Source organism: Ornithorhynchus anatinus, chromosome 1 (assembly GCF_004115215.2).
Source record: "Ornithorhynchus anatinus isolate Pmale09 chromosome 1, mOrnAna1.pri.v4, whole genome shotgun sequence".
NCBI lineage: Eukaryota > Metazoa > Chordata > Mammalia > Monotremata > Ornithorhynchidae > Ornithorhynchus > Ornithorhynchus anatinus.
In genome coordinates, this window is record NC_041728.1 from 61702712 (window position 1) to 61727478 (window position 24767).

The 24767-nt window shown below is 41.6% G+C and overlaps 1 protein-coding gene across 2 annotated transcripts in view; it reads left to right on the forward strand.

Annotated features, from left to right (window-relative positions):
• The first annotated feature begins 11836 nt into the window (after positions 1–11836).
• Positions 11837–24767, forward strand: part of DYNC1H1 (dynein cytoplasmic 1 heavy chain 1) — a 70446-nt gene continuing 57515 nt past the window's right edge. For both annotated transcript variants that reach the window (XM_001512633.5, XM_007669382.4), the window contains exons 1-5: positions 11837–12161; positions 21650–21737; positions 22882–23055; positions 23784–24039; positions 24380–24566. In XM_001512633.5, coding sequence (XP_001512683.1) covers positions 11912–12161; positions 21650–21737; positions 22882–23055; positions 23784–24039; positions 24380–24566 — 955 coding nt within the window. In that variant the 5' untranslated portion in view covers positions 11837–11911. The remainder of the gene's footprint in view (positions 12162–21649; positions 21738–22881; positions 23056–23783; positions 24040–24379; positions 24567–24767) is intronic.

Sequence of the window (24767 nt, forward strand, 5' to 3'; positions counted from 1 at the left end):
GGAAAGTAGGCCATAATGCGACTTTAAACTTTAACAAGAATCATCAGTAAAAAAACATTTCTTTATATCCCAGAATTTAGGCACAAGATTCAACTGTGAATGAGCCTCAAGGAATTATTGATGATTAACTTTCTACTTTCAACGGGGCAGAGTTCTACGTATATGCAAGGGAAGAAATAGGCTGCCAGAGAAACTAATAGCTTATTAAGTTTTTCTCAGGAGCACTAGGAGGAGAGGTGCTTCTAAAGAAGTTGTTCTAGGCTGTGGGCTTGTTGCGGGTAGGAAATGTGTCTAACAACTCTGTTGTATTGTGCCCTCCCAAGCACTAGTAAAGTGCTCTGCATTCAGGAAGCACTCAGTCCATACCATTGATGATAAAGAGATTTTTTCTCTTTAATTCAACTGAATAACTTCAAATAAAACCTAAAGGAATTCCAAATGTTTCACCCACCACACTGGGCGTCCCACACAGGTTTACAAATCAGGATTATGAGGTTCACAAATAAGGAATTGCTTGTGTTTTAGGACTGCCTGAGAATAAAGGATTTCTAACTGAAAAAAAGATATTAATAGTTTCCCCCACAAAAAAAGCAATGCTGGCATCTGCCACTGCTGGTGGTGAATCATTCTTCTATTTAAAATCCACAAATATATTGAGAACTACCTGGGCGTGAACTAAAAGTGCACAAGAGAAAGTTTAAATTCAGAAGAGAGGAGAGTCACTGTCAGTGTTCCTATTTGAAAATGGGTAAAAACAAAATGTTCCGTCTTTCCCGTGGAGCTGAAAGTATTTGCACTACATGATCTCATTAATTTTCCCACCAAACCCAGAAGGATGGCCAAATGCAGATGTCACGAGCTCTCATTTGAGGGAATTGAGGCAAAGAGTTGAAATGTCTAAAGTTAGAGTCAGTAGATTTAGAATGCAAGCCCCCTGGCTTCTTTTTGCATGCCATAAGATGCAACCTTGTCTTGTTGAAGAGTTCTAGAGCACCAGTCATCAGCCTTAGAGGAAAACTCAATCTTAAAGATGTCTCTGCTGTTTATTAAGAATTATTTTAAAAGTATGAGGTTTTACTAAGATTCTCACTCTGAATGGAGAAATGAAAATCGCTCTTTGAAAAAAGTTCTCCCAGCCCTGTCCCTGTCCCTGGGAAGTCCTCAGAATTCAGGTAGATGGGAAACAGCACAGCCCTTTTGACATTCTGGTAGATGTCAGGGCCATTTAATAATAATAATGATTGTGGTATTTCTTTGATGGCTGCTATGTGCCAAACACTGTAATCAGCACTGGGATAGATACAAGATCATCAGTCTCTGCCCCATGTGGGGCTCACAGTCTAAGTCAGAGAACAGGTATTTAATCCCCATTTTAAAGATGAGGGAACTGAGGCACAGAGAAGTGAAGTGATTTGCCCAAGATCATGCAGCAGGGGCCAGAATTAGAATTTGGGTCCTCTGAATTCCAGGCTCTTGCTCTTTTCACTTGGCCACTGTGTTTCTCATGTGAGAGGCACACATGAACAAATAATCACCTACGGATAATCCACAACTGCACAGGCTCTAAGAGGCTTTCTGTCAATTTAATACCACCAAAAGAACACTTTGCAAACCTTCATTTGTTTGGAAAACTTATCATGCCATCTTGTTAGCCACCTAGGCAATTTTATATATTTAAGTGGCTAGTTCAGCATACCCTCAAAGTAGATGCTTAATTAATAGAAGGATGGCATTCGATGATTTAAACGTTGAACTGTTAAGAAACATATAGATTCAGGGGAGCAGTATGGCCTAGTGGTAGAGAATGGGCCTGGATGTCAGAAGAATCCTGGCTCTGCCACTTGTCTGCTGTGTCCCATGACCTTGGGCAAGTCACTTAACTGCTATGTGCCTCAGTTACCTCTTCTGTAAAATGGGGATTAATAATAATAATTAACAATTATCATATTTGTTAAGCACTTACTATGTGTGAAGCACTGTTCTAAGTGCTGGGGTAGATACAAGGTAATCAGGTTGTCCCTCATGGGGCTCATAATCTTAATCACCGTTTTACAGATGAGGGAACTGAGACACAGAGAAGTTACACTTCTGTAACTTCTTCTTCTGCCCAAGACACACTTGGGCAAGTGGCTTGCCCAAGGTCACACAGAAGACAAGTAGCAGAGCCGCGATTAGAATCCACATCCTCTCCCAAGCCCATGCTCTTGACTCTGAGCCTCATGTGGAATTTGGACTGTCTCCAACCTGACTAGCTTGCATCTACCCCAGCTCTTAGTACAGTGCTTGGCACATAGTAAGTGCTTAAATACCATTAAGAAATTTTTTGGAAGCTTTCCATGCATAGGGACTGTGCATCTTACTCTTTATTGTACATTCCCAAAGATCTAGAGCAATGCTATGCCTATAGAAAATCAGTAAAAACTATTGATGTTGACAATTGTTTTTTGCTCTGTTCAGGTACAGTCTCTGATCTGGGCACTCTATTTTGGTGCTGCTATGGTGATGAAAGCTCATATTCCCTAGGAAATAAACTGAGTGACAAAAAACCAAACTCCAGGCAGTTGCCTAGAGATAAATTACTTTAAATGAACTGAGGAAGCTGGGGGGGCCTGTGGGGCCTGGAAAACCAAATCCAGTTGCAGGAAAGATTATTTTTTCTAGAAAAAAACAGGGGATTGAACAAATAATTTGTTTTAAAGAAGTAACTTCATATTTTTCATTTTGAATATACCTGGGATCCCACCATCATTATGCCATCTCACACTGAAATCTATTTTAGGGTTCCTGGAGTATCACTATTTCTACCAGAATCAGAGGAAGATTGAGAGAAAACAGGGTTTTTGTTTTATGGTATTTGTTAAGTGCTGGGGTATAAACAAGTTATTCAAGTTATCTCATCTAAAGCAGAGAAGCAGCAACCAGTCCAGAGAAGCAGCAGGGCTTACTGGAAAGACCATGGTCCTGGGAGTTAGAAGACCTGGGTTCTAATCCTAGCTCTGCCATGTCCCTGCTGTGTGACCTTGGGCAAGTCACTTAACTTTTCTGTTCCTCAGCTCAATGCATGTTCTCCCTCCTACTTAAACTGAGAGCTCCATGTGGAACCTGACCATCTTGTATCTCCCCCAATGCTTAATAATCATACATGCTTAAGGAATGCAATTATTATTGTCATTATCTTTATTATTATTTCCCAAATGGGACTCACAGCATTAATCCCCATTTTACAGATGAGGTAACAGAGGCCCAGAGAAGTTAGGTGACTTGCCCAAGGTCATACAGACAAGTGGCAGAGCTGGTATTTAGAACCCAGGTCCTTCTGATTTTCAGACCCGTGCTCTATCCACTAAGCCTTGCCGCTTCTCATGATTTTCATCAGAAGAGACAGAATGCCAGAAAGGTTTCTGTGGAACTGTTAAGTAGTTGGGTGACCCTTTTAAGCCTGTTTCTTGCTTGGCCATGGCTCAAAGCTTGGCCACTAAAACACAGTGTGGCCCCACAGAGTTGTCTCTCCCGACTCCAGTCCCTGCTTCACTCTGCTGCTCGGATCATTCTTCTGCAATAACGTTCACCCTGCTCCTCGGGAGACACCAGTGGTTGTCCATCCACCTTTGCATCAACAAAACTAGTGAATTGGCTTTAAAGCACTCCACCACCTTTCCCCTCACTTGTCTCCTTCAACAGCCCAGGCCACACACTTAGTTCCTTTAGTGCTAACCCTTTCAGTGTTCCTCGATCTCACATATCTCATCACTGAGCCCTGGTCCACATCCTGCCTCTGGCCTGGAATGCCCTCCCTCCTCAAATCCAATAGACGATTACTCTCCCCCGCTTCAAAGCCTTACTGAAGGCAAATCTCCTCCAAAAGGTCTTCCCAGACTAAGTTCCATCTTTCCTCATCTCTCCCTTCTGTCTTGCTCCCTTTGCTCTTTCCCCCTCCCAGCCCCACAGCACTTATGTACATAACTATAAATTTATTTATTTGTATTGGTGTCTGTCTCCCCTCCTCCCAAAGACTATAAGCTCATTACGGGCAGGGAATGTGTCTGTTTATTGTTGTATTTTACTCTCTCAAGTACTTAGTACAATACAGTAAAGCACTCAATAAATACAATTGAATTGAATGAATGAATGAAAATACTCCTTGAACATGTTGATGATGGAATCTGCTGTTGAGAACAAATCAGCCTTGATACCGAAACATCTGGACCAAGGGTCTGCAAAAGGCCCTTGATTATAGTGTTAGTGGTTTAAGCAGCATATCTCTCTCTCTCTCTCAAACTCTCTTAATAGCCAGTCATGTTTCCACTGGGATATAGAATGCAGTGGGAGGGCACAAGCACCATTATGAAGTGCATCTATAGGTTTTTTGTGTGCAGGATCCATTTATGGCTAAAGTGCTTTGTCATTCACATTAACAAATAGATATGATTGCTTGATTTATTGATTAGCCATCTAATAGAAGAAACACATTTAGAAAAGAGTTTGACAGGGAAGTTATAGTGTTTTTTTTAAGTTGCCATCCAGTAGGCTTTCCCAATTCTGATTTTTTTCTTGTAGGCGTTTCATTCTTCAGTTACTATTCTCTGCTTCCCAACTCTCTGGGTTTCCTCCATCTTCTATGCCCTTAAATCTGAACTGCCATTCTCCCTATCCTTGGTGTACCTGTAAAACTGAAAGAAGATGTCATTATTAATGTTTGTAAGCGCTCTGCTACCCACATATAGAGGCATATCTGCAATCCACAAATAGAAATTGGTTCCGATCAGCCATGCTGTTTTTGTCAGAGGGGGTGATGCAACAGCGAATTTTCAGGATTCCCAGATTTACTTTCTTTTTCATTCTACCATTTGAGGGTGAAAGTGTGCTCATTAAGTTAATCGAAAGCTGAACCGTTAGCAGTGAAAAGTCTCTGTGACTCTTTTCCCTCAAGTGCTTAAAACAACACTGTGTAACTGCGGTTTTACCTCTAGTTCCTAAAATAGTACCCGGTGCCCCTTTTGATTAACAGTTGCAATAAAGAAAAATATGTCATTCCACCACTAGAGGGTGAGAGGTAGTTGCCGGATTCTTAGCTGTGAGACTTTTGATGGGAAATTAATACCGATTGACAGGGGTCCAGAGAGTAGTAAATAAATGTAGTTGATGCATTAGAGAATCTGCAGAGGGGACAACTGCAGATCAAAACAATTCCAGCTATAGTTTTGAGGCTGCTATACGGCCCTATTTTGCAGCGTAGGAGCCACTGTATGGAGATGGGGACTGAGGGAGAAAGAATATGCTGCGGATAATAATAATAATAATAATATTATTAGTGCTTATTACCCCTCTCAGGATCGCACCTGGAGAGTTTTCAGTACTCTACCATTTTTGGTTATGGGTCAGAGATGACTCGACGTCATAAGACAAGTGCTTACTATGGGCCAAACACTGTGCTGAGCGTTGTACTAGATAGAACACATTCAGAACAAGACGCCATCCCTGTCTCATGTGGGGTTTACAGGGTATAGAGGAAGGAGAACAGGTATTTAATCCCCATTTTACAGGTATGAAAACTGAGGCACAGAGAAAGTAAATCACTTGTCCCAGTTCAGACGTCAGACAAGTGACAGACGGGATTGGGATCTGTGCATATTAAAATATGTATCTCAGAGGTGGGAATTTGAGTCAAACTGCTCAGTTAGTGGAAAGAGTTGATAGCATTTTTTTTAGTAGCAGTAGGACTATTTGTTGAGTGCCCATTTGGTACAATGCACCTGGAAAGTATAATTTAGGTTGTACAGTACAGTAAATAATTTAAGATCAGAAAAAGTACAAGGAGAGTAGAAAACTGGTTTTACCTGGTGAAAAGTTCCCCTAGGCATTCCCTCACAATACCTTTTTTATTTGTGCTTTAGCTTTTTTACAGGAGATAAATGAATGATAAATGAATGAATGATACAAGATAATTTTGTTGATGCCAAATTATCAAAATAATTTTTATTTTTACATGTGTGTATACACTGCCATTATAATTACTTTGATATTTATTTAACACTTATGTACCAAGTATTGAACTAAGGGCTGCTGGGGTAGATAACCTGGCCAAGCACCTTTGAAGGAAGGAGCTGGCTCCGGCCTGGTGGCAGAATCCTATTTAATATCCTCTTGAACATATTTTCCACTTCTAAGGTTGAGTCTCCATAGAACACAGAAAACCTACCAACATAGGAAGCTATGATATTCATGCATTCAACTTGGCCCTACATTCCCTGTAGACTGTAAGCTCATTATGGGCAGGGAATGTGTCTATTGTTATACTCTACTCTCCCAAGTGCTTAGTACAGTGCTCTGTACACATTAAGGACTCAATAAATATGATAATCAGATCAGACACAGTCCCTGTCCCGCAAGGGGCTCACATTCTAAGAGGAAAATTAGGCATGGAGAAATTAAAAATCTTTTTTTTAATATACATATAGAAGCAGTGAGGCCTAGTGGATAGAGTATGGACCTGGGAATCAGAATGACCTGGGTTCTAATCCTGGCTCCTGCTGTGTGACCTTGGGCAAATCACTTCACTTCTAGAGACTGTGAGCCCCATGTGGGACAGAGACTTTGTCCAACCTGATTATCTTATATCTACCCCAGGACCTAGAACAGTGCTTGACACAGAATAAGTGCTTAACAAATACCATCATTCATTCATTCAATTTGCTGGAGGTCATACTGTAGGCTAGTAGGAAGTCTGGGACTTGAATCCAGCTCCCCTGACTCAATCAGTGATATTTTTTGAGCACTTATTGCATGCAGAGCACTGTACTAAGTGCTTAGGAGAGTACAGTCAGTGCTTGACACAGAATAAGTGCGAAACAAATACCGTCATTCATTCATTCACTTGCTGGAGGTCACACTGTAGGCCAGTAGGAAGCCTGGGACTCGACTCCAGCTCCCCTAACTCCATCAGTGATATTTATTGAGCAGGTATTGCATGCAGAGCACTGTTCTAAGTGTTTAGGAGAGTACAATATAACAATATAACAGAGTTGGTAAGGATATTCCTTGCCCAAAACGAGCTTCCCAGGCCCATCTCTTTCCACTAGGCCATGCTGTCTTATACACACCGTTTTAACTGCCATTACACAGTATGTCTCCAATAAAGGTCATTATATATGCTTTTCTTTCTAGGACCTGTGCCAAAATACAGATCAATAGCAATTGTTCAGGTGTTTATGTGACTGCATTGCTTAAGTTTCTGCTGAATCACTGAGCAACATAATGACCTTATCACTGCAGTATATTCCTTGAGTAGACTTTCAACCATCAAGATGTTTAATCAATCAAACCAACCAAAAGATACCTCTCTGAATATGGTGCAGCAAAAACCCAATAATCTGGTTCACACTGGAACAACATCAGCCTGTATGTACAGATATTCTAAACAATTTCATTTATAGTTTATAAATTACTCATACCTCTAACTAAATAGGTGCAGTGTATGTAAAATATAAAATTAAAAGGGCTAAACCATTTTAGATCCCTCCCCACTTAATTCATATTATCGTCATGTACGTTTTATGGTGGAGCAGAGCACTCTACCCATGCTTGATGACAAATAATAAAAAAATCAAACTAGCATTAATAAGTACATTTCTTTGTGGTGTCATAAACTCCAGTTTAAATGTTGTCAGATTTAATCCTGCAGAAAGCCAATTGTTTAAGGTTGTATTAGGGTAAAATTAAGGTTAAAAATTGGAACGTTGTGCTAAGAGTTGGGTTGGTTTAGAAATTAAGGTTAGGGACAAGCAAGGGATTTAATTAATTTGAATGATTGTCAATACTTGGATACATCAGATCTTTTACTGGGTTTAATGGCCAGTGATGATATTATACCACCCTCTTACTCAGGTTTATCTTCTCAATAACACTGATGTTATAAACTGTAGTACAAAATATGTAATAGGTGTGCTCTGGGACAAGTGTAGTGGTATTCATTCATTCATTCAATCATATTTATTGAGCGCTTTACTGTGTGCAGAGCACTGTACTAAGCTCTTGGAAAGAACAATTCAGCAATAGAGACAATCCCTGCCCACAATGGGTTTACAGTCTGGGGATGAGGGGAAGGGGGATAACGGAGAGACAGACAATAAAACAAGTAAACAGGCATTAATATAAATACATTGAATTATAGATATATGCATATATACATAAGTGCTGTGAGGCAAAGGGACTAGAGTTGAGGTGACGTGGAAGGGGTCTGACTCCCCAGTCACAGTAGGCGCTCGATTTTTACCTTGATGATCTGATAAATTTAGGAGATTTTAGGAAGCAGTTTGGGATGTAACAAAGTAACGAGCGAAGAAGAGCATGTTCTGGGACCTAAAACTTGGATATACAGCACAATGCTATTCTAACAAACTTCACTGCATTTGCTAATCTGAAATTTTGCTTCATTGAAATGGGTCCATTTTAACTATAGAATCTCATGCAAACAAAACTATTCATTTGGCACTTCTCAAATTACTAAGATGAGTGTTTAATTTAGCCTAGTGACAAGAACACGAACTTGGGAGTCAGAGGACCTGGGTTCTAATCCCGACTCCTACACTCATCTGCTGTGACCTTGGGTAAGTCATTTCACTTCTCTGTGCCTCAGTTGCCTCATCTGCAAATTGGTGATTGGGACTGTGAGCCGCACATGGGGCAACTTGATTACCTTGTATCTATCCCAGCACTTAGAATGGTGCTTGGCACACAGTAAGTGCTTAACAAATGCCATTATTATTATTATTATTATTATTATATCTTGGCTAGGTTAAGTGTGCTGGGAATTAAGGAATAGGAAAGCTCATTATGGGCAGGGAATGTGTCTGGTGAGCCCATTGTTGGGTAGGGATTGTCTCTGTTGCCGAATTGTAGTTTCCAAGGGCTTAATACAGTGCTCTGCACATAGTAAGCACTCAATAAATACGATTGAATGAATGAATGAATTGTCCTCTCCCAAGCACTTAGTACAGTACTTTGCACACAGTAGGTGCTCGATAAATACGAATGAATTAGCGGCCCGGAATAGGAAAGACTTCCCCCTTGAAGTTCCTAAACCCATTCTATGTACCCCACAGTTGAGGTGTGTTTCTGTTTTGCTATTTCTTCCCAGGGTTTAAACCGGTATTTCTATTAGGAAATGGGGGGCTGAGCGCTTATTATGTCCCAAGCACTGTTCTAAACGCTGGGGTGAGTACAAGATAATCAGATTGTCCCACTTGGGGCTTACAGTCTTCATCCCCATTTTACAGATGAGTCAACTGAGGCACAGAGACATTAAGCGACTTGCCCGAAGTCACACAGCTGACAAGTAGACTGTGAGCCCATTGTTGGACAGGGACAGTGGCTATCTGTTGCCGAATTGTACATTCCAAGCGTTTAGTACAGTGCTCTGCACATAGCGCTCAATAAATATGACCAAAATCACACAGTTGATGAGTGGCGGGGGTTGGAATTAGAACCCACAACCCCCGACTCCCAAGCCCGGGGTCTTGCCATTAAAGCCACGCTGCTTCTCCAACAGTCACTGCAGGTTCTCACCTAAAACTGACCACAGCAGAACAATAATAATAATAATAATGGCATTTGTTAAGTGCTTACTATGTGCAAAGCACTGTTCTAAGCGCTGGGGAGGATGGCAGTTGATCAGATTGTAACACGTGGGGCTCACTATCTTCATGCCCATTTTACAGATGAGGTAACTGAGGCACAGAGAAGTTAAGCACCTTTGCCCAAAGCCACACAGCTGACAAGTAGACTGTGAGCCCGTTGCTGAGCAGGAATTGTCTCTGTTGCCCAATTGTACATTCCATTCATTCATTCATTCAATAGTATTTATTGAGCGCTTACTATGTGCAGAGCACTCTACAAAGCGCTTGGAATGGACAATTCGGCAACAGGTAGAGACAGTCCCTGTCCAATGACGGGCTCACGGTCTAAACGGGGGAGACAGACAGCAGAGCAAAAAATAATAATGGTATTTGCTAAGCACTTACTATGTGCCAAGTATTCATTCATTCAATAGTATTTATTGAACGCTATGTGCAGAGCACTGTACTAAGCGCTTGGAATGTACAATTTGACAACGAATAGAGAGAATCCCTGCCCAGTCTAAACAACGTGGTTCAGTGAAAAGAGCGGGGCCTTAGGAGTCAGAGGTCATGGGTTCTAATACCGTCTCTGCCCCCTATCAGATGAGTGACTTTGGTCAAGTCACTTCACTTCTCCGTGCCTCAGTGACCTCCTCTGGGAAATGGGGATTAAGACTGTGAGCCTCACGTGGGACAACCTAATGACCCTGTATCTACCCCCGTGCTTAGAACAGTGCTTGGCACATAGAACAGTGCTCTGCACATAGGAAGCGCTTAACAAATACGAACATTATTATGATTGTCACTTCACTTCTCAGGGCCTCAGTTCCCTCCTCTGGAAAATGGGGATTAAAAAACTGTGAGCCCCGCGGGGGACAACCAGATCACCTTTATCCCCCCCAGCGCTTAGAACAGTGCTCTGCGCATAGGAAGCGCTTAACAAATACCAACATTATTATTATTGTCACTTCACTTCTCAGGGCCTCAGTTCCCTCCTCTGGAAAATGGGGATTAAAAAACTGTGAGCACCACGGGGGACAACCTGATCACCTTTATCCCCCCCAGCGCTTAGAACAGTGCTTTGCGCATAGAAAGCGCTTAACAAATACCAACATTATTATTATTAAGTCACTACACTTCTCAGGGCCTCAGTTCCCTCCTCTGGAAAGTGGGAATTAAAAAACTGTGAGTCCCACAGGGGACAACCTGATCACCTTTATCCCCCCCAGCGCTTAGAACAGTGCTCTGCGCATAGGAAGCGCTTAACAAATACCATTATTATTATTAAGTCACTTCACTTCTCAGGGCCTCAGTTCCCTCATCTGTAAAATGGGGATTAACTGTGAGCCTCATGTGGGACAACCTGATGATCCTGAATCCCAGCGCTTAGACAGTGCTCTGCGCATAGGAAGCGCTTAACAAATACCAACATCATTATTATTAAGTCCCTTCACTTCTCAGGGTGTCAGTTCCCTAGTCTGGAAAATGGGGATGAAAAGTGTGAGCCCCACGGGGGACAATGTGATCACCTTTATTCCCCCCCAAGTGCTTAGAATAGTGCTTTGCACATAGGAAGCGCTTAACAAATACCAACATTATTAAGTCACTTCACTTCTCAGGGCCTCAGTTCCCTTCTCTGGAAAATGGGGATTAAAAAACTGGGAGCCCCACGGGGGACAACCTGATCACCTTTATTCCCCCCAGTGCTTAGAATAGTGCTTTGCACATAGGAAGCGCTTAACAAATACCAACATTATTAAGTCACTTCACTTCTCAGGGCCTCAGTTCCCTTCTCTGGAAAATGGGGATTAAAAAACTGGGAGCCCCACGGGGGACAACCTGATCACCTTTATTCCCCCCAGTGCTTAGAATAGTGCTTTGCACATAGGAAGCGCTTAACAAATACCAACATTATTAAGTCACTTCACTTCTCAGGGCCTCAGTTCCCTTCTCTGGAAAATGGGGATTAAAAAACTGGGAGCCCCACGGGGGACAACCTGATCACCTTTATTTCCCCCCCCCGCCGACCCAGTGCTTAGAACAGTGTTTGGCAACTAGGAAGGGTTTAACAAAGACCAACACTCTGAAATGGCCACCTCAGGAGGCTGAGGAGGGGCCTGGGCCTCCCGTCCTTTGCAGGCGACGGTTGGGCCCGCCGCGTCACGTGACCGGAAGTGGGCGTCGGGCGGCCATGACAGGCCGAGGGGGCGGCCCTTCATGAAGGAGGGAGGAGACGGTCGGTTGGCGGTTTCCCCTTCTCTTCCCCGACCGGTCCCCATCGCTCCATTGTCCCCGCCATGTCGGAGGGCGGCGGCGGCGAGGACGGCTCGTCGGGCCTGGAGGTGTCGGCGGTGCAGAACGTGGCCGACGTGGCCGTGCTGCAGAAACACCTGCGCAAGCTGGTGCCGCTGCTCCTCGAAGATGGGGGCGACGCCCCCGCCGCCCTGGAGGCCGCCCTGGAGGAGAAGAGCGCCCTGGAGCAGATGCGCAAATTCCTCTCCGATCCGCAGGTCCACACCGTCCTGGTGGAGAGGTCCACCCTCAAAGGTGCCGCCCTCACGCCGTCCCCTCCGCGGTGCCAGTCCTGGGGGCGGGAGGGCCGAGGAGGACATTTCTCCTCCTCCTTCGGGGAGCCGGCCCAGCGCCACGGTTTTTTCCGGGCAGAGGGTGTCCGATTAGACTGTATATTTTTATTTTCCCTATTTATTTGGTTAATGAGATGTACATCCCCTTGACTCTATTTATTGCTCTTGTTTTAACGAGCTGTACATCCCCTTGATTCTATTTATTGCTCTTTTGTCCGTCCGTCTCCCCCGATTAGACTGTAAGCCCGTCAATGGACAGGGACTGTCTCTATCTGGCCATCCCAAGCGCTTAGTCCAGTGCTCTGCACATAGTAAGCGCTTAAATACCATTATTATTTTTGGCTCTGCTGTCTCCCTCCCCCGTTTAGACCCTGAGCCCGTCAGTGGGCAGGGACTGGTCCTATCTGTTGCCCATTTATCCCTTCCAAGCGCTTAGTACAGTGCTCTGCACCTAGCGCTCAGTAAATACTATTGAAGGAATCGGGTGGGAAAGGAAGACTGCACATTCGGCAGGGACTGTTCCTATCTGTTGCCCATTTGTATATTCCAAGCGCTTAGGACAGTGCTCTGCACCTAGCGCTCTTTAAATACTATTGAAGGAATCGGGTGGGAAAGAAAGACTGCAAATTCGGCAGGGACTGTCCCTATCTTTTGTCCATTCCAAGCGCTTAGTACAGTGCTCTGCACCTAGCGCTCAATAAATGCTATTGAATGAAACGGGTGGGAAAGGAAGGAAGACTGCAAATTCGGCAGGGACTGTCCCTGTCTGTTGCCCATTTGTATATTCCAAGCGCTTAGTACAGTGCTCTGCACCTAGCGCTCAATAAATGCTATTGAATCGGGTGGGAAAGGAAACCTGCAAATTCGGCAGGGACTGTCCCAATCTGTTGCCCATTTGTCCATTCCAAGCGCTTAGGACAGTGCTCTGCACCTAGGAAGCGCTCAGTAAATACTATTGAAGGAATCGGGTGGGAAAGGAAGACTGCAAATTCGGCAGGGACTGTCCCTATCTGTTGCCCATTTGTATATTCCAAGCGCTTAGGACAGTGCTCTGCACCTAGGAAGCGCTCAATAAATACTATTGAAGGAATCGGGTGGGAAAGGAAGACTGCAAATTCGGCCGCCAGCAGTTGGATTTCTTTGTCTTCTTTCGGCTTCTCAAAATGGCCGTGTGGGGTGGAGGCAGTCTGACGGTGCAGAGTCCAAGGCCCGCTGCCCAGTCCTCCTGGGAGGAAAGGGAGGAATCCCCCTCGTCCCGGGAATTTCACTCATTCAATAGTATTTATTGAGTGCTTACTATGTGCAAAGCACTGGACTAAGTGCTTGGAATGGACAAATCGGCAGCAGATACAGTCCCTGCCCCATGACGGGCTCACGGGCTAAACGGGGGAGACAGACAGCAGAGCATAAAATAATAATGGTATTTGTTAAGCGCGTACTATGTGCAGAGCACTGTACTAAGCGCTTGGAATGGACATTTCGGCAATGGATACAGTCCCTGCCCAGTCGACGGACTTACAGTCTAATCGGGGGAGACGGATGGACAAAAACAATAGCAATAAGTAGAGTCAAGGGGATGAACATCTCATTAAAACAGTAGCAATAAATAGAATCAAGGGGATGTACATTTCATTAACAAAATAAATAGGGAAAATAAAAATCTATACAAATGAGCAGAGGAGCACAGTGCTGAGGGGAGAGGGGGAGGAGCAGAGGGAAAGGGGGCTGAGCAGAGGGAAAGGGGGCTTAGCTGAGGGGAGGTGAAGGGGGGGGGTAGAGAGGGAGCAGAGGGAAAAGGGGGAGCTCAGTCTGGGAAGGCCTCTTGGGGGAGGTGAGCTCTAGGATTTTGAAGAGGGGAAGAGAATTAGTTTGGCGGAGGTGAGGAGGGAGGGCATTCCAGGACAGCGGGAGGACGTGGCCCAGGCGGGATAGGCGAGAACGGGGGACGGTGAGGAGGTGGGCGGCAGAGGAGCGGAGGTTGCGGGGTGGGCAGTGGAAAGAGAGAAGGGAGGAGAGGTAGAAGGGCGCAAGGGGATGGAGAACCTTGAAGACCCCTTCCACCTTCCCCACACTTTGCGGGGGTGGCAGTAATAAGGGTGGCATTTATTAAGGGTCGAATCCCGGCTCTGCCACTTGGCAGCTGTGTGACCTTGGGCAAGGCGCTTAACTTCTCTGTGTCTGTTCCCTCGTCTGTGAAATGGGGATTAAGTGCGAGCCTCCCGTGGGACCACCTGATGACCCTGTATCTCCCCCAGCGCTTAGAACAGTGCTCTACACATAGGAAGCGCTTAACAAATACCAACATTATTATTATTGTCACTTCACTTCTCGGGGCCTCAATGACCTCATCTGTAAAATGCGGATTAAGACTGTGGGCTTCACGTGGGACAAACTGATGACCCTGCATCTCCCCCAGTGCTTAGAACAGTTCTCTGCACATAGGAAGCGCTTAACAAATACCAACAGTATTATTATTATTTTCATTATTATTATTATTAAGCACTTACTCTGTGCCAAGCACTGGTCTAAGCGCTGAGGGGAATAGAACATTGTTAGGTTGTCCCACGTGGGGATCACAGTCCTAATGCCCATTTTACAGAGGAGGGAACTGAGGCCCAGAGAAGTGAAGTGACTTGGACAGGTGTCCTTCCTTCCCTCTACAGACCCAAAAAAATCTGGTGTAATGATTTGGGAGGAAGACAACAGGAACAGGGCCAAGATCTATTCAGATCCAAGCCTTTGGTCTGCAGTGGGAGAAGGAATCTAATTCAGCAGTTCATTCAATTGTGTTTATTGAGCGCTTACTATGTGCAGAGCACTGTACTAAGTACTTAGTTGAAGTCAATCGTATTTATTGACCGCTTAATATGTGCAGAACACTGTACTAAGCGCTTGGTAGAAGTCAGTCGTATTTAGTGAGCACTTAGTAGATGCAGAGCACTGTGCTAAGTGCTTGGTAGAATTCAGTCATATTTATTGAGTGCTTACTATGTGCAGAGCACTGTACTAAGCGCTTGGTAGATTGTAATAATAATGTTGGTGTCTGTTAAGCGCTTACTACATGCCAAGTACTGTTCTAAGCACTGGGGTAGATACAATGTAATCAGGTTGTCCCACGTAGAAGACTGCCTCACAGTCTTCATCCCCATTTCACAGATGAGGCAAACTGAGACCCAGAGAAGTGAAATGACTTGCCCAAGGTCACACAGCTGGCAAGGGGTGGAGCTGGGATTAGAACCCATGATCTCTGACTCCCAAACACAGGCCCTTTCCACTGAGCCACACTGATTGTAGAGAGGAACAACCAAAGTCCTTGTACATGTAATCTCTTATTATATAATAGGAAGCTTTTTCCTGGCCACATTAATGTGGCCACTACCTACCTCTTTTCCCTTTTGGAAGCTGAGTTTCCAGTGATGAGTTAGTTATTGTTTGGTCCCCTTGTAAACCTTGCTTTTGTTGGGTCACGATTGCTATATAAAATTATTCCCCATGCACGTAGATTTTTAGGCCATTGGGACGCCCCGCCCCCCCCCCCCCAACATGAGGTGTCACATCGATGTTTTCAGTCTGATTGCCTTTGTGGCCAATAATAATAATAATAATAATGGTATTTGTTAAACGCTACGTGCCGAGCACTGTTCTAAGCTCCACGGTAGATATAAGGTGATCAGGTTGTCCCACGTGGGTCTCACAGTCGCAGTGCCCATTTTTATAGATGAGGTAACTGAAACACAGAGAAGTGACTTGCCCAGGGTCACAGAGCAGACAGGTAGCAGAGGCGGGATTAGAACCCACGATCTCTGACTCCCAAGTCCAGGCTCTTGCCACTACCATCATCTTTTAAGAACAGTAATAGTCACAGAAGTCCAGACAATACACAGCACAGAGCTAAAAACAATGTAAAAGAAAAAACCAGGCCTGTATGCTTAGGTAAATATGGTTACCCACTAAATTGAAGTATGAGGATTGTTAGGACACTTGAAATTGGTATCTGGCTTGGAATTAAAGTAATATTTTCATCTGCATTACCTCTTTTCCGGAGAAGCAGCGTGGATCAGTGGAAAGAGCATGGGCTTTGGAGTCAGAGGTCATTGGTTCGAATCCCAGCTCTGCCGCTTGTCAGCTGTGGGACTTTGGGCGAGTCACTTAACTTCTCTGAGCCTCAGTTCCCTCATCTGTAAAATGGGGATTAAGACTGAGCCTGATTCCCTTGTGTCTACCCCAGCGCTTAGAACAGTGCTCTGCACATAGTAAGCGCTTAACAAATACCAACATTATTATTTTAAAAATTCAGCCTGCTTTGTGCCAGCTTTACTTTTCAGCTCAACTGGGGTTTTTTTGCTATTTAACATCTTTACTCAGGCTTAAATGACACTTCCCACAAACCGACCAGATTTGTACATTTCATCTCTTTTTATATAATAGGAAGCTTCTTTCTCCTGGTTACATTAATGTGGCCATCACCTACCTCTTTTGCTTTTTGGAAGCTAACAGTTTCCAGTGATTAGTTATTGGTTGGGCCCCTTGTAAACCGTGCTTTTGTTGGGTCATGATTGCTATATAAAATTCTTCCCCATGGACGTAGATTTTTAGACTATCAGTCAATCCATTAGTACATTTTTGTTTTCGGGGAGACAACCATAGCTGTCCAAATATGTTATTATGGTTGTTTTGTTGTGTATGTAGGTTGTTGATCAAAAGTGTGACACAAAACATCTTTGTTCTTTCCAGCGAATATAATTACTAATACCTGGGCATGTCAGTCCTCTTATCTCTACTCCACAGTGACTTGCACTTTTTTGAAAGTTGGCAGTGTGATGAGGGAATGTGAAAGTGAAATCCTTCATCAATGCCTTTCAGATATTTAAAGATTTGTTAAAGATTAATTTCTTGACCAATAGCTTATTTCCAAATGCTAACATTTATGAAATAAAGGGAAAAGTGCCAGTAAATAGACTTGTTGTTGTTATATAACTCAGTTGTAGCAGCAGAAATAGTAAGCATTTTGTGTAGTACACTGTATTAAGTACTTGGGGAGAAAATCCTTAACACAAGGTTTTGCAAGAACCTAGCCCATATATAGCCATATACATAAATACTTTAGTAAATCCTTTAGAATAAGAATTATTAAGAAAATTTTATTTTGCCACAATTAGCCAATTGTAAGGAAAATTTAGGTGACTCTGAGCAAATAAAATTCTTGTATCTTAAAAATGCTTAGGTCATTTTGAAGAAAGAAGACTGAGCATTAATGCAATCTTAAAATGGACTTGCACAAATAGCATTGGAAAAGCATGTGTCTAAGACAGTACTTTTAGAATGACAAAAAAAAATTATTTGAGTGGGAGAGGGTGGAAAGACAAACTGATGGCCTAACTTAATTTTTAGTTTAAGGGCAGGTGTATTTCATGGTCATTTCTTAACAGACTTGTGACTTAAAAATGTCCATTCTAAAAGCTTATTTGTAGCATATTTCGAGTCCCCAAATTAGCTTTTTGACTTTAAAGAAAAAATTATAATATTCAGTAAAAGCAGTGACCTCTCTTTTTTGGGAAGGGAAGATTCAAGCAGCGTGGCTCTGTGGAAAGAGCATGGGCTTTGGAGTCAGAGGTCATGAGTTCGAATCCCAGCTCTGCCACTTGTCAGCTGTGTGACTGTGGGCAAGTCACTTAAATTCTCTGTGCTTCAGTTACCTTATCTGTAAAATGGGGATTAAGACTGTGAGCCCCACGTGGGACAACCTGATTCACCTATGTCTACCCCAGCGCTTAGAACAGTGCTCTGCACATAGTAAGCGCTTAACAAATGCCAACATTATTATTATTAGAAGTAATTGTTTCTGAAAAAATGTGATAATTACATCTTGGAAATTTGGGTCTTTTAAATAAACATGCAGATGTTTACCCACTCCTGCCTTTTTTTATAAAAATTGAAAAAGAAGTTATCAAGGTGCTCCTCTTAGTGTCTTTGAATCTTGTTTGGATTTTATACACTTCTGACCTGAGCACTTTCCTCTGTATGTTTTAGCTAGCATGCTACAAGGGAATTAGGGGATATTTTTCCTCTATTAAATCTGTTTCGGTTTCATGATGTCAGAAGAAACAGTTATGCGCATGCGCATAGTGTCAGGCACTATGAGTACTGCAATCTAAAATTTTCCTTAATGCGGGATTTTGTAAGAACAAAACCCCCATGTTATACTTCAGAAGCAGTCCATATGCCCTTCCCATTGGTATTTTTAACAAAGGTATTAAGTTACTGCAAAATTACAACAAATACTTAGTAAATATGGACTTTTTGAAAAAAAATTCTTTACAGCCTAGTCATATGTCGCATTCTGATTTTTTCCAATCTGTCATCCATCCTGGTAGTTAATCATTTTTGTTCTCTAAGTCATTTTACACAAGAGCACCGCTAGTAGCAAAAATCAATTTGTTCCTTTTGACTTCACGAAGTTTTGTGGAATACTTTTACAGTAACCAGCATGAACAAAGCAATGATCCTCACTTCTGCGTACGATAGCAAGTGAGGCATGGTTGGTTTGGAAGGCACATTGTGAACCAGTCTTCAGCAAGATAAGTGCTCACAGGCAAAACTTTCAGTAAACAAATATGGGTCTGGGAATCTGCAAGGGAGAAACGAAAGTGGCATGCCTCCAGGACAAAATAAAATAAGGATGAAAGTAAAGGCCATCGTCGGTTTACATTTTGAAAAGAAATCTTTGCCATCATTAAAAAGAAAAGCCTAACGATGTATTCTTGCACTAGTTTAAATGAAAAGTTTTGGTCTGTAATTTTTTTTAAAAAATGGAGAAAATAATGTTTTTCGATCCCTGCTTATCCTCTAGAAATTTTATAAAGCTGGAATTAAACATGCTATAAAACCCCTTAAGAATCTCTTAACCTTTGAGGCTCCTTTTGATTTGGAGTGTTGTCATAGTTTATGTTGTCCTGGTATATAAACATGAGGTCACTTAAATATTTGATTGCTGAGCTTAATCAAGGGATTGAATCATTTGCAGAGTTTTGTCAGTTTTCTTACTGGATTTGCTGGTTAACTTGGACAAGTCATCTAAACCTCTTTCTGGACTGTTCTCTTACTCCTCCTCGCCTCTTCCCCCCTACCCCCCCCTGCCAAAAAAGAAAAATTTAACTCCCAGGAAAATAATTTGTACTTTTACTGAAGTATTGTTCCTGTATCCGTGTAATACTCAGTAATGTAATAAAGTGTGTCTGAAAACTAGTAGTTTTGTGAATAACCTACAGTTTACACACCACTTTTCAGTACTTTAAACATTCTGTTTTAAAACTAAATACAGCTGATTCAGAATTGTGTGCGTGTGTGTGTGTATATATATATGTATATATGTACATATGTATATATTCCTTTTTAACAATGGACAGGACAGTTTGATATATTTGCATATCAGTTATAGATACGCAAATTTCTTTTGCAAACTAGTTTGTTTTAATGGGATATGTTTATTTTAAATAACCTTGTATTTCATCTTTAAAGTGGACAAAAGTTAAACTCTACATGTTTTGGTCAGTTTTTAAGAAAAAATATACAGTAGTAACATTCATTCTAGGTGAAAATAGACCTCACATTTTGAATACTCCAAATTCCTTCTTGCACAAAGCATTTTAGCATTAAAAAATCCCATATTTCTCATAAATCTAACCTGTAAATGTAACTCTGAGCATTTTCAACAAATTGAAATCGAAATTCAGCAGAGGCCAGTGGCCATTGTTCTTTGAGGATTATGTCATTGGGTGTGTCTTTGTCAGTCAAAAGTAGCTTTATGCTGCATTGCAGTAGTCTTAATGCAGAAGTGAGCTTCTATAACACTTACATCATCCTGTGACTTATCACATAAACTAATGCTTTCTGCATCTCTCGCCACCATTTCTTCACGTTAAATGGACAAAAAGTAGAAATCACAGAAAATGTGAGGCTGCATAATTTCTCCATAACTTTATCATGGTAGGTGATTTAAAAAATGACATTTTTCAAATACCATTTGAAACAGTATTTCAAATGGGGCCAAACATAGTTTCCACCTGTATTTAGAGAATGTAACAAAGATCCTTAGTGTAGTTGTGATGACTATCTTGAGCTCAACACATCTCTTAAATGTAACAAATCTTTTAAATGTTTTCTGTCTTGTTCTTCAAAGGGAAATTAAGAGGGCTGTTGGAATTGAAAGGTTAGCTACCTTATATTAGCCTAACTATAGTACATTAAAATAATTCCAATATTCAATATTTTTGCATTTCTAGAAAGCAGGTAAAGCCTTTGAATTAATGTAACTTGTTTCCAGCTAAAAACATTAATTTGAGGGTATTTGTCTTATAATCGTGGTCAAAGCCTAGTTTCAGGGGATAGATTTATTTGTTGAAAACTTACTGTGAACCTGCTCCATATTCAGGTATCATCAGAGAAATGGCTGCCAAAGCTCTTCCTAATTTTTAGCCATATTCTAGCTAGACTGGCACCACAGATATATCAACTGCCAAGGTGGAGAGCATCATCTTTTCAAAATTGCATTGTGCATAGTCCCCAAAATCATATTTGGGTACTTACTCTGTGCAAGGTATTGTACTAATTGCTTGGGAAAGTACAATATAGCAGAGTTGATAGATACATTCCCTGCGCCCACCAAGAGGTTATAGTCTAGTGGGACACTGCTCTTACCCTTTGCTGAAAATGCCTTCCTGTTAGTGAAGTTCCCCAATTCCTTTGATTAGAAAAGCTTTGATTCTCCACCCTCAAGTGTCCCATGCAGTAGTTAGGGCTAGAGGGCAAACCAGATAATATTAATGTGGGAAGCAGCATGGCCTGGTGGAAAGAGCATATGCCTGGGGGTCAGAGGACCTGGGTTATAACCCTGGCTCTGCCACTTTTCTGCTATGTGACCTTGGGCAAGTCACTTCACTTCTCTGTGATTCAGTTACCTCATCTGTAAAACGGGGATTAAGACTGTGAGCCTTGTGTGGGACATGGACTGTGCTATATCCAACCTGAGTGACTGCATCTACCCCAGAGCTTAGTACAATGCTTGACACATAATAAGCGCTTAACAAATATCATTTTAAACAGGCCATAAAATGTATTATTTAAGGCAAGCGTATATCACTACCACCTTTATTTTGGCTTGAAGCATTTAGTACAAGTTTGCTTGTCCACAAAGAGAAGCATACTTGTGGTTTGAGCCACCTGAAGCGTATTAGTTAACTTTTTCTGAAGAGGAATTTTTTGTTGTCAAATCATCAACTGCCCACAATACATCCATTCTATTTAAAATTTCTGTTGGTACCAAATTGTGAGTCTTCTCAAGAACCTGAAACCTCAATGGAGTGTCAGTCTTATTGGTGCCAGTTAATCTCCAGAAGTTCCATGGCAAATCTTGTGATATATATATGTGTGTATGTGTTTTGTGTGCTGCAGAGGATGTTGGTGATGAAGGAGAAGAGGAAAAAGAATTTATTTCCTATAACATCAACATTGACATTCATTATGGGCTAAAGTCCAATAGGTAAGTTATGTGATTTGTAAACTATCCATGCAAACTTTAGGGAAACTAAAATTAACTTAATTCAAACCAACATATTTTTACAAATACATGCTTTTAAATATGACTGTAGTTAGTTTTCGACACTCTAATACATATTCAGACTAATCTTAGGGCTAGATGGATCCAAATTAAAATTTATAGTCTGTTAATATAATACGGACTCCTGGGAAAAGTGAGAGGTTTCACTGATGTGAATATATCTATAATTCTATATATCTATTTTGATGCTGCTGTTGCCTGTTTACTTGTTATGTCTTGTTGTCTGTCTCCCCCTTGTAAACTGTGAACCCGTTGTTGGGTAGGGATTGTCTCCGTTGCCAAATTGTACTTTCCAAGCGCTTAGTACAGTGCTCTGCACACAGTAAGTGCTCAGTAAATACGACTGAATGAATGATGTAAGCACTGGCCTGAAAATGGTTATTTGCTCTCCAACAACATAAACTAGTTACAGGATAGTAGAGTGGGCCTTTGATTCCAAGATAATGCAGTTTGCACAGAGACGGTGGCTTGGGTGTGAGTGGCAAATTGAAAGTCTCTTGCACACTGTGCCCCTGAAAATACAACAGTGCATCTTTTTTGGTCCCCTGCCATTTGGGCATACTGCCAACAAGTTAGGCACATTACTTGTTTTTGCAGTAGTAATAATGTTCTCACTGAGCCATCAATACTCTCTCACCTGGTTCCCTTTTGCCCATTTACATACCTTGCAAAGCGCCTGGTAGGGAGAAGTAATGAGCTCAGTTAACCTGTATTTTGAAGGCTTTACATTCAGTGGTTAAGGATTGCATGGGGCAGAAGTGTATGTGTTCACAAATCACTACTCAAGTATATCTTAACATTTGTGACCCAGACAACCGGGAAGAACTAGACTGAGGGGTTTGGGGAAGTGTTTAGAGGTCATGATGTAGCATTATTTGAAACATGAGAGCAAATTATATTTCTCATATTTAAGTTGAATTTAAACATAGGTTTTACCATGCTTCAGCTAATTTTCACAGAAGACCGTAGTCTTTTGACATAGAGTTAGATGGAAGCAGCTGCTGTTAACATAAAATCTGTTTTTGAATAGGGCTTATTGATTCTGACCAATTTATTTTCTTTTCAGTTTGGCATTCATTAAGCGTACTCCAGTAATTGATGCCGATAAGCCAGTTTCTTCACAACTGCGAGTTCTCACACTCAGTGAAGACTCTCCTTATGAAACACTGCACTCTTTCATTAGTAATGCAGTGGCTCCATTTTTTAAATCCTACATCAGGGAGTCTGGCAAGGCAGATAGGTAAGTTATTTTTATTATTATTATCCATTATGTGAAAGAAATATGTGCTTGCATTTCTGCAGATTTTTGGCTTGTTATTGGTAGACATGAAGTAGAACTGCATAATGTGAGAGGACAGCATATAATATGTTACCTCTATACCTCATGGGATTGTTGTGAGGACAGAAATGAGGTAATTAATCTGAGGTTGCTTTGACAATAAAAGCACTATAGAAAACCCGTGAAAAGCAGTGTGGCCTTCTGGAGAGAGCGTGGGCCTGGGAGCCAGAAGGACCTAGGTTCTAATTCTCACTCTGTCACATGTCTGCTGTGACAACTTGGGCAAGTCATTTCACTTCACTGTGCCTTAGTTACATTATCTATAAAATGGGGATTGAGTGTGAGCTCCTTGTGAGTCAGGGACTGTGTCTAAACTAATTAACTCGTATCTGTCACAGTGCTTGGCACATAGTAAGTGCTTAACAAATTTCATTACTATTGTTATTATCATTATTATTATTTATTATTATTGTAAAATGTGGATACCTGTTCTCCTTCCTACTTAGATTGTGAGCCCCATACAGGACAGGGACTGTGTTAGACCTAATTCACTTGTACATGCCCCGATGCTTAGAACAGTGTTTGACAAATGCCATAAAAAATAATATTTGATAGTAAATAACATAAGCTATTTACAAATTTTGAATGCATTTACTTTTTTTCTTTAATGATACCTTGAATCCTCTTAGGGATGGTGACAAAATGGCTCCTTCAGTTGAGAAAAAGATTGCAGAACTTGAAATGGGATTGCTTCATTTGCAACAGAATATTGAAATTCCAGAAATAAGTTTGCCGATTCATCCAATTATTACAAATGTGGCAAAGCAGTGCTATGAACGTGGAGAAAAGCCAAAAGTGACTGACTTTGGAGATAAGGTTGAAGACCCCACTTTTCTCAACCAGTTGCAGTCTGGGGTTAACCGCTGGATTCGAGAAATTCAAAAAGTAAGAAAGCAGAAAAACCCACCAGGTTTAAGCATTTGTGGTGGGCATGGTAAACTGGGCCACTTCTTGATTTTTTTAAAAATTACATATCAAAGCAAAGATTCAGTCCTAGAAGGCATACTGGATTATGATTTGAAATATTAGAAGTTAACAGTCCTCTCTCTAGGGAGGTTGGGGTACCATTTTCAGAAGTGTTACCTTCCAGCCCCGTGTGATTTCAGAGCTATTTGAAGCATAAGATTGGGCTGGGAATTCATGTTTTAGTTAACGTTAGTGGTATTTATAACTTTAGTTATAAATAGGTATGTGATTTATGTAAAATCTCTTTTTTCTCCTTAAGGTGACCAAACTAGACCGTGATCCCGCATCAGGAACTGCCTTGCAGGAAATCAGTTTTTGGCTAAATTTGGAACGTGCTTTGTACCGTATTCAGGAAAAGCGGGAAAGTCCAGAAGTTCTTTTAACACTAGATATTCTGAAGCATGGCAAACGCTTCCATGCCACAGTCAGCTTTGACACAGACACAGGTAATATCACAATAAAAATTTTAACTTAGAAGTTACTAGGTGGGTTTTTATTAAATTATTATATACAATAGCTCTTAAGATAACCCTTATTTGTTCAGTCCTGTGTTTGTTCATATAAATCAAATTTCAGAAATCCTAAAACAATAAAATGACTTTATTAATGTTATATTTATAATATTTATATTATATTATTTGTTAATC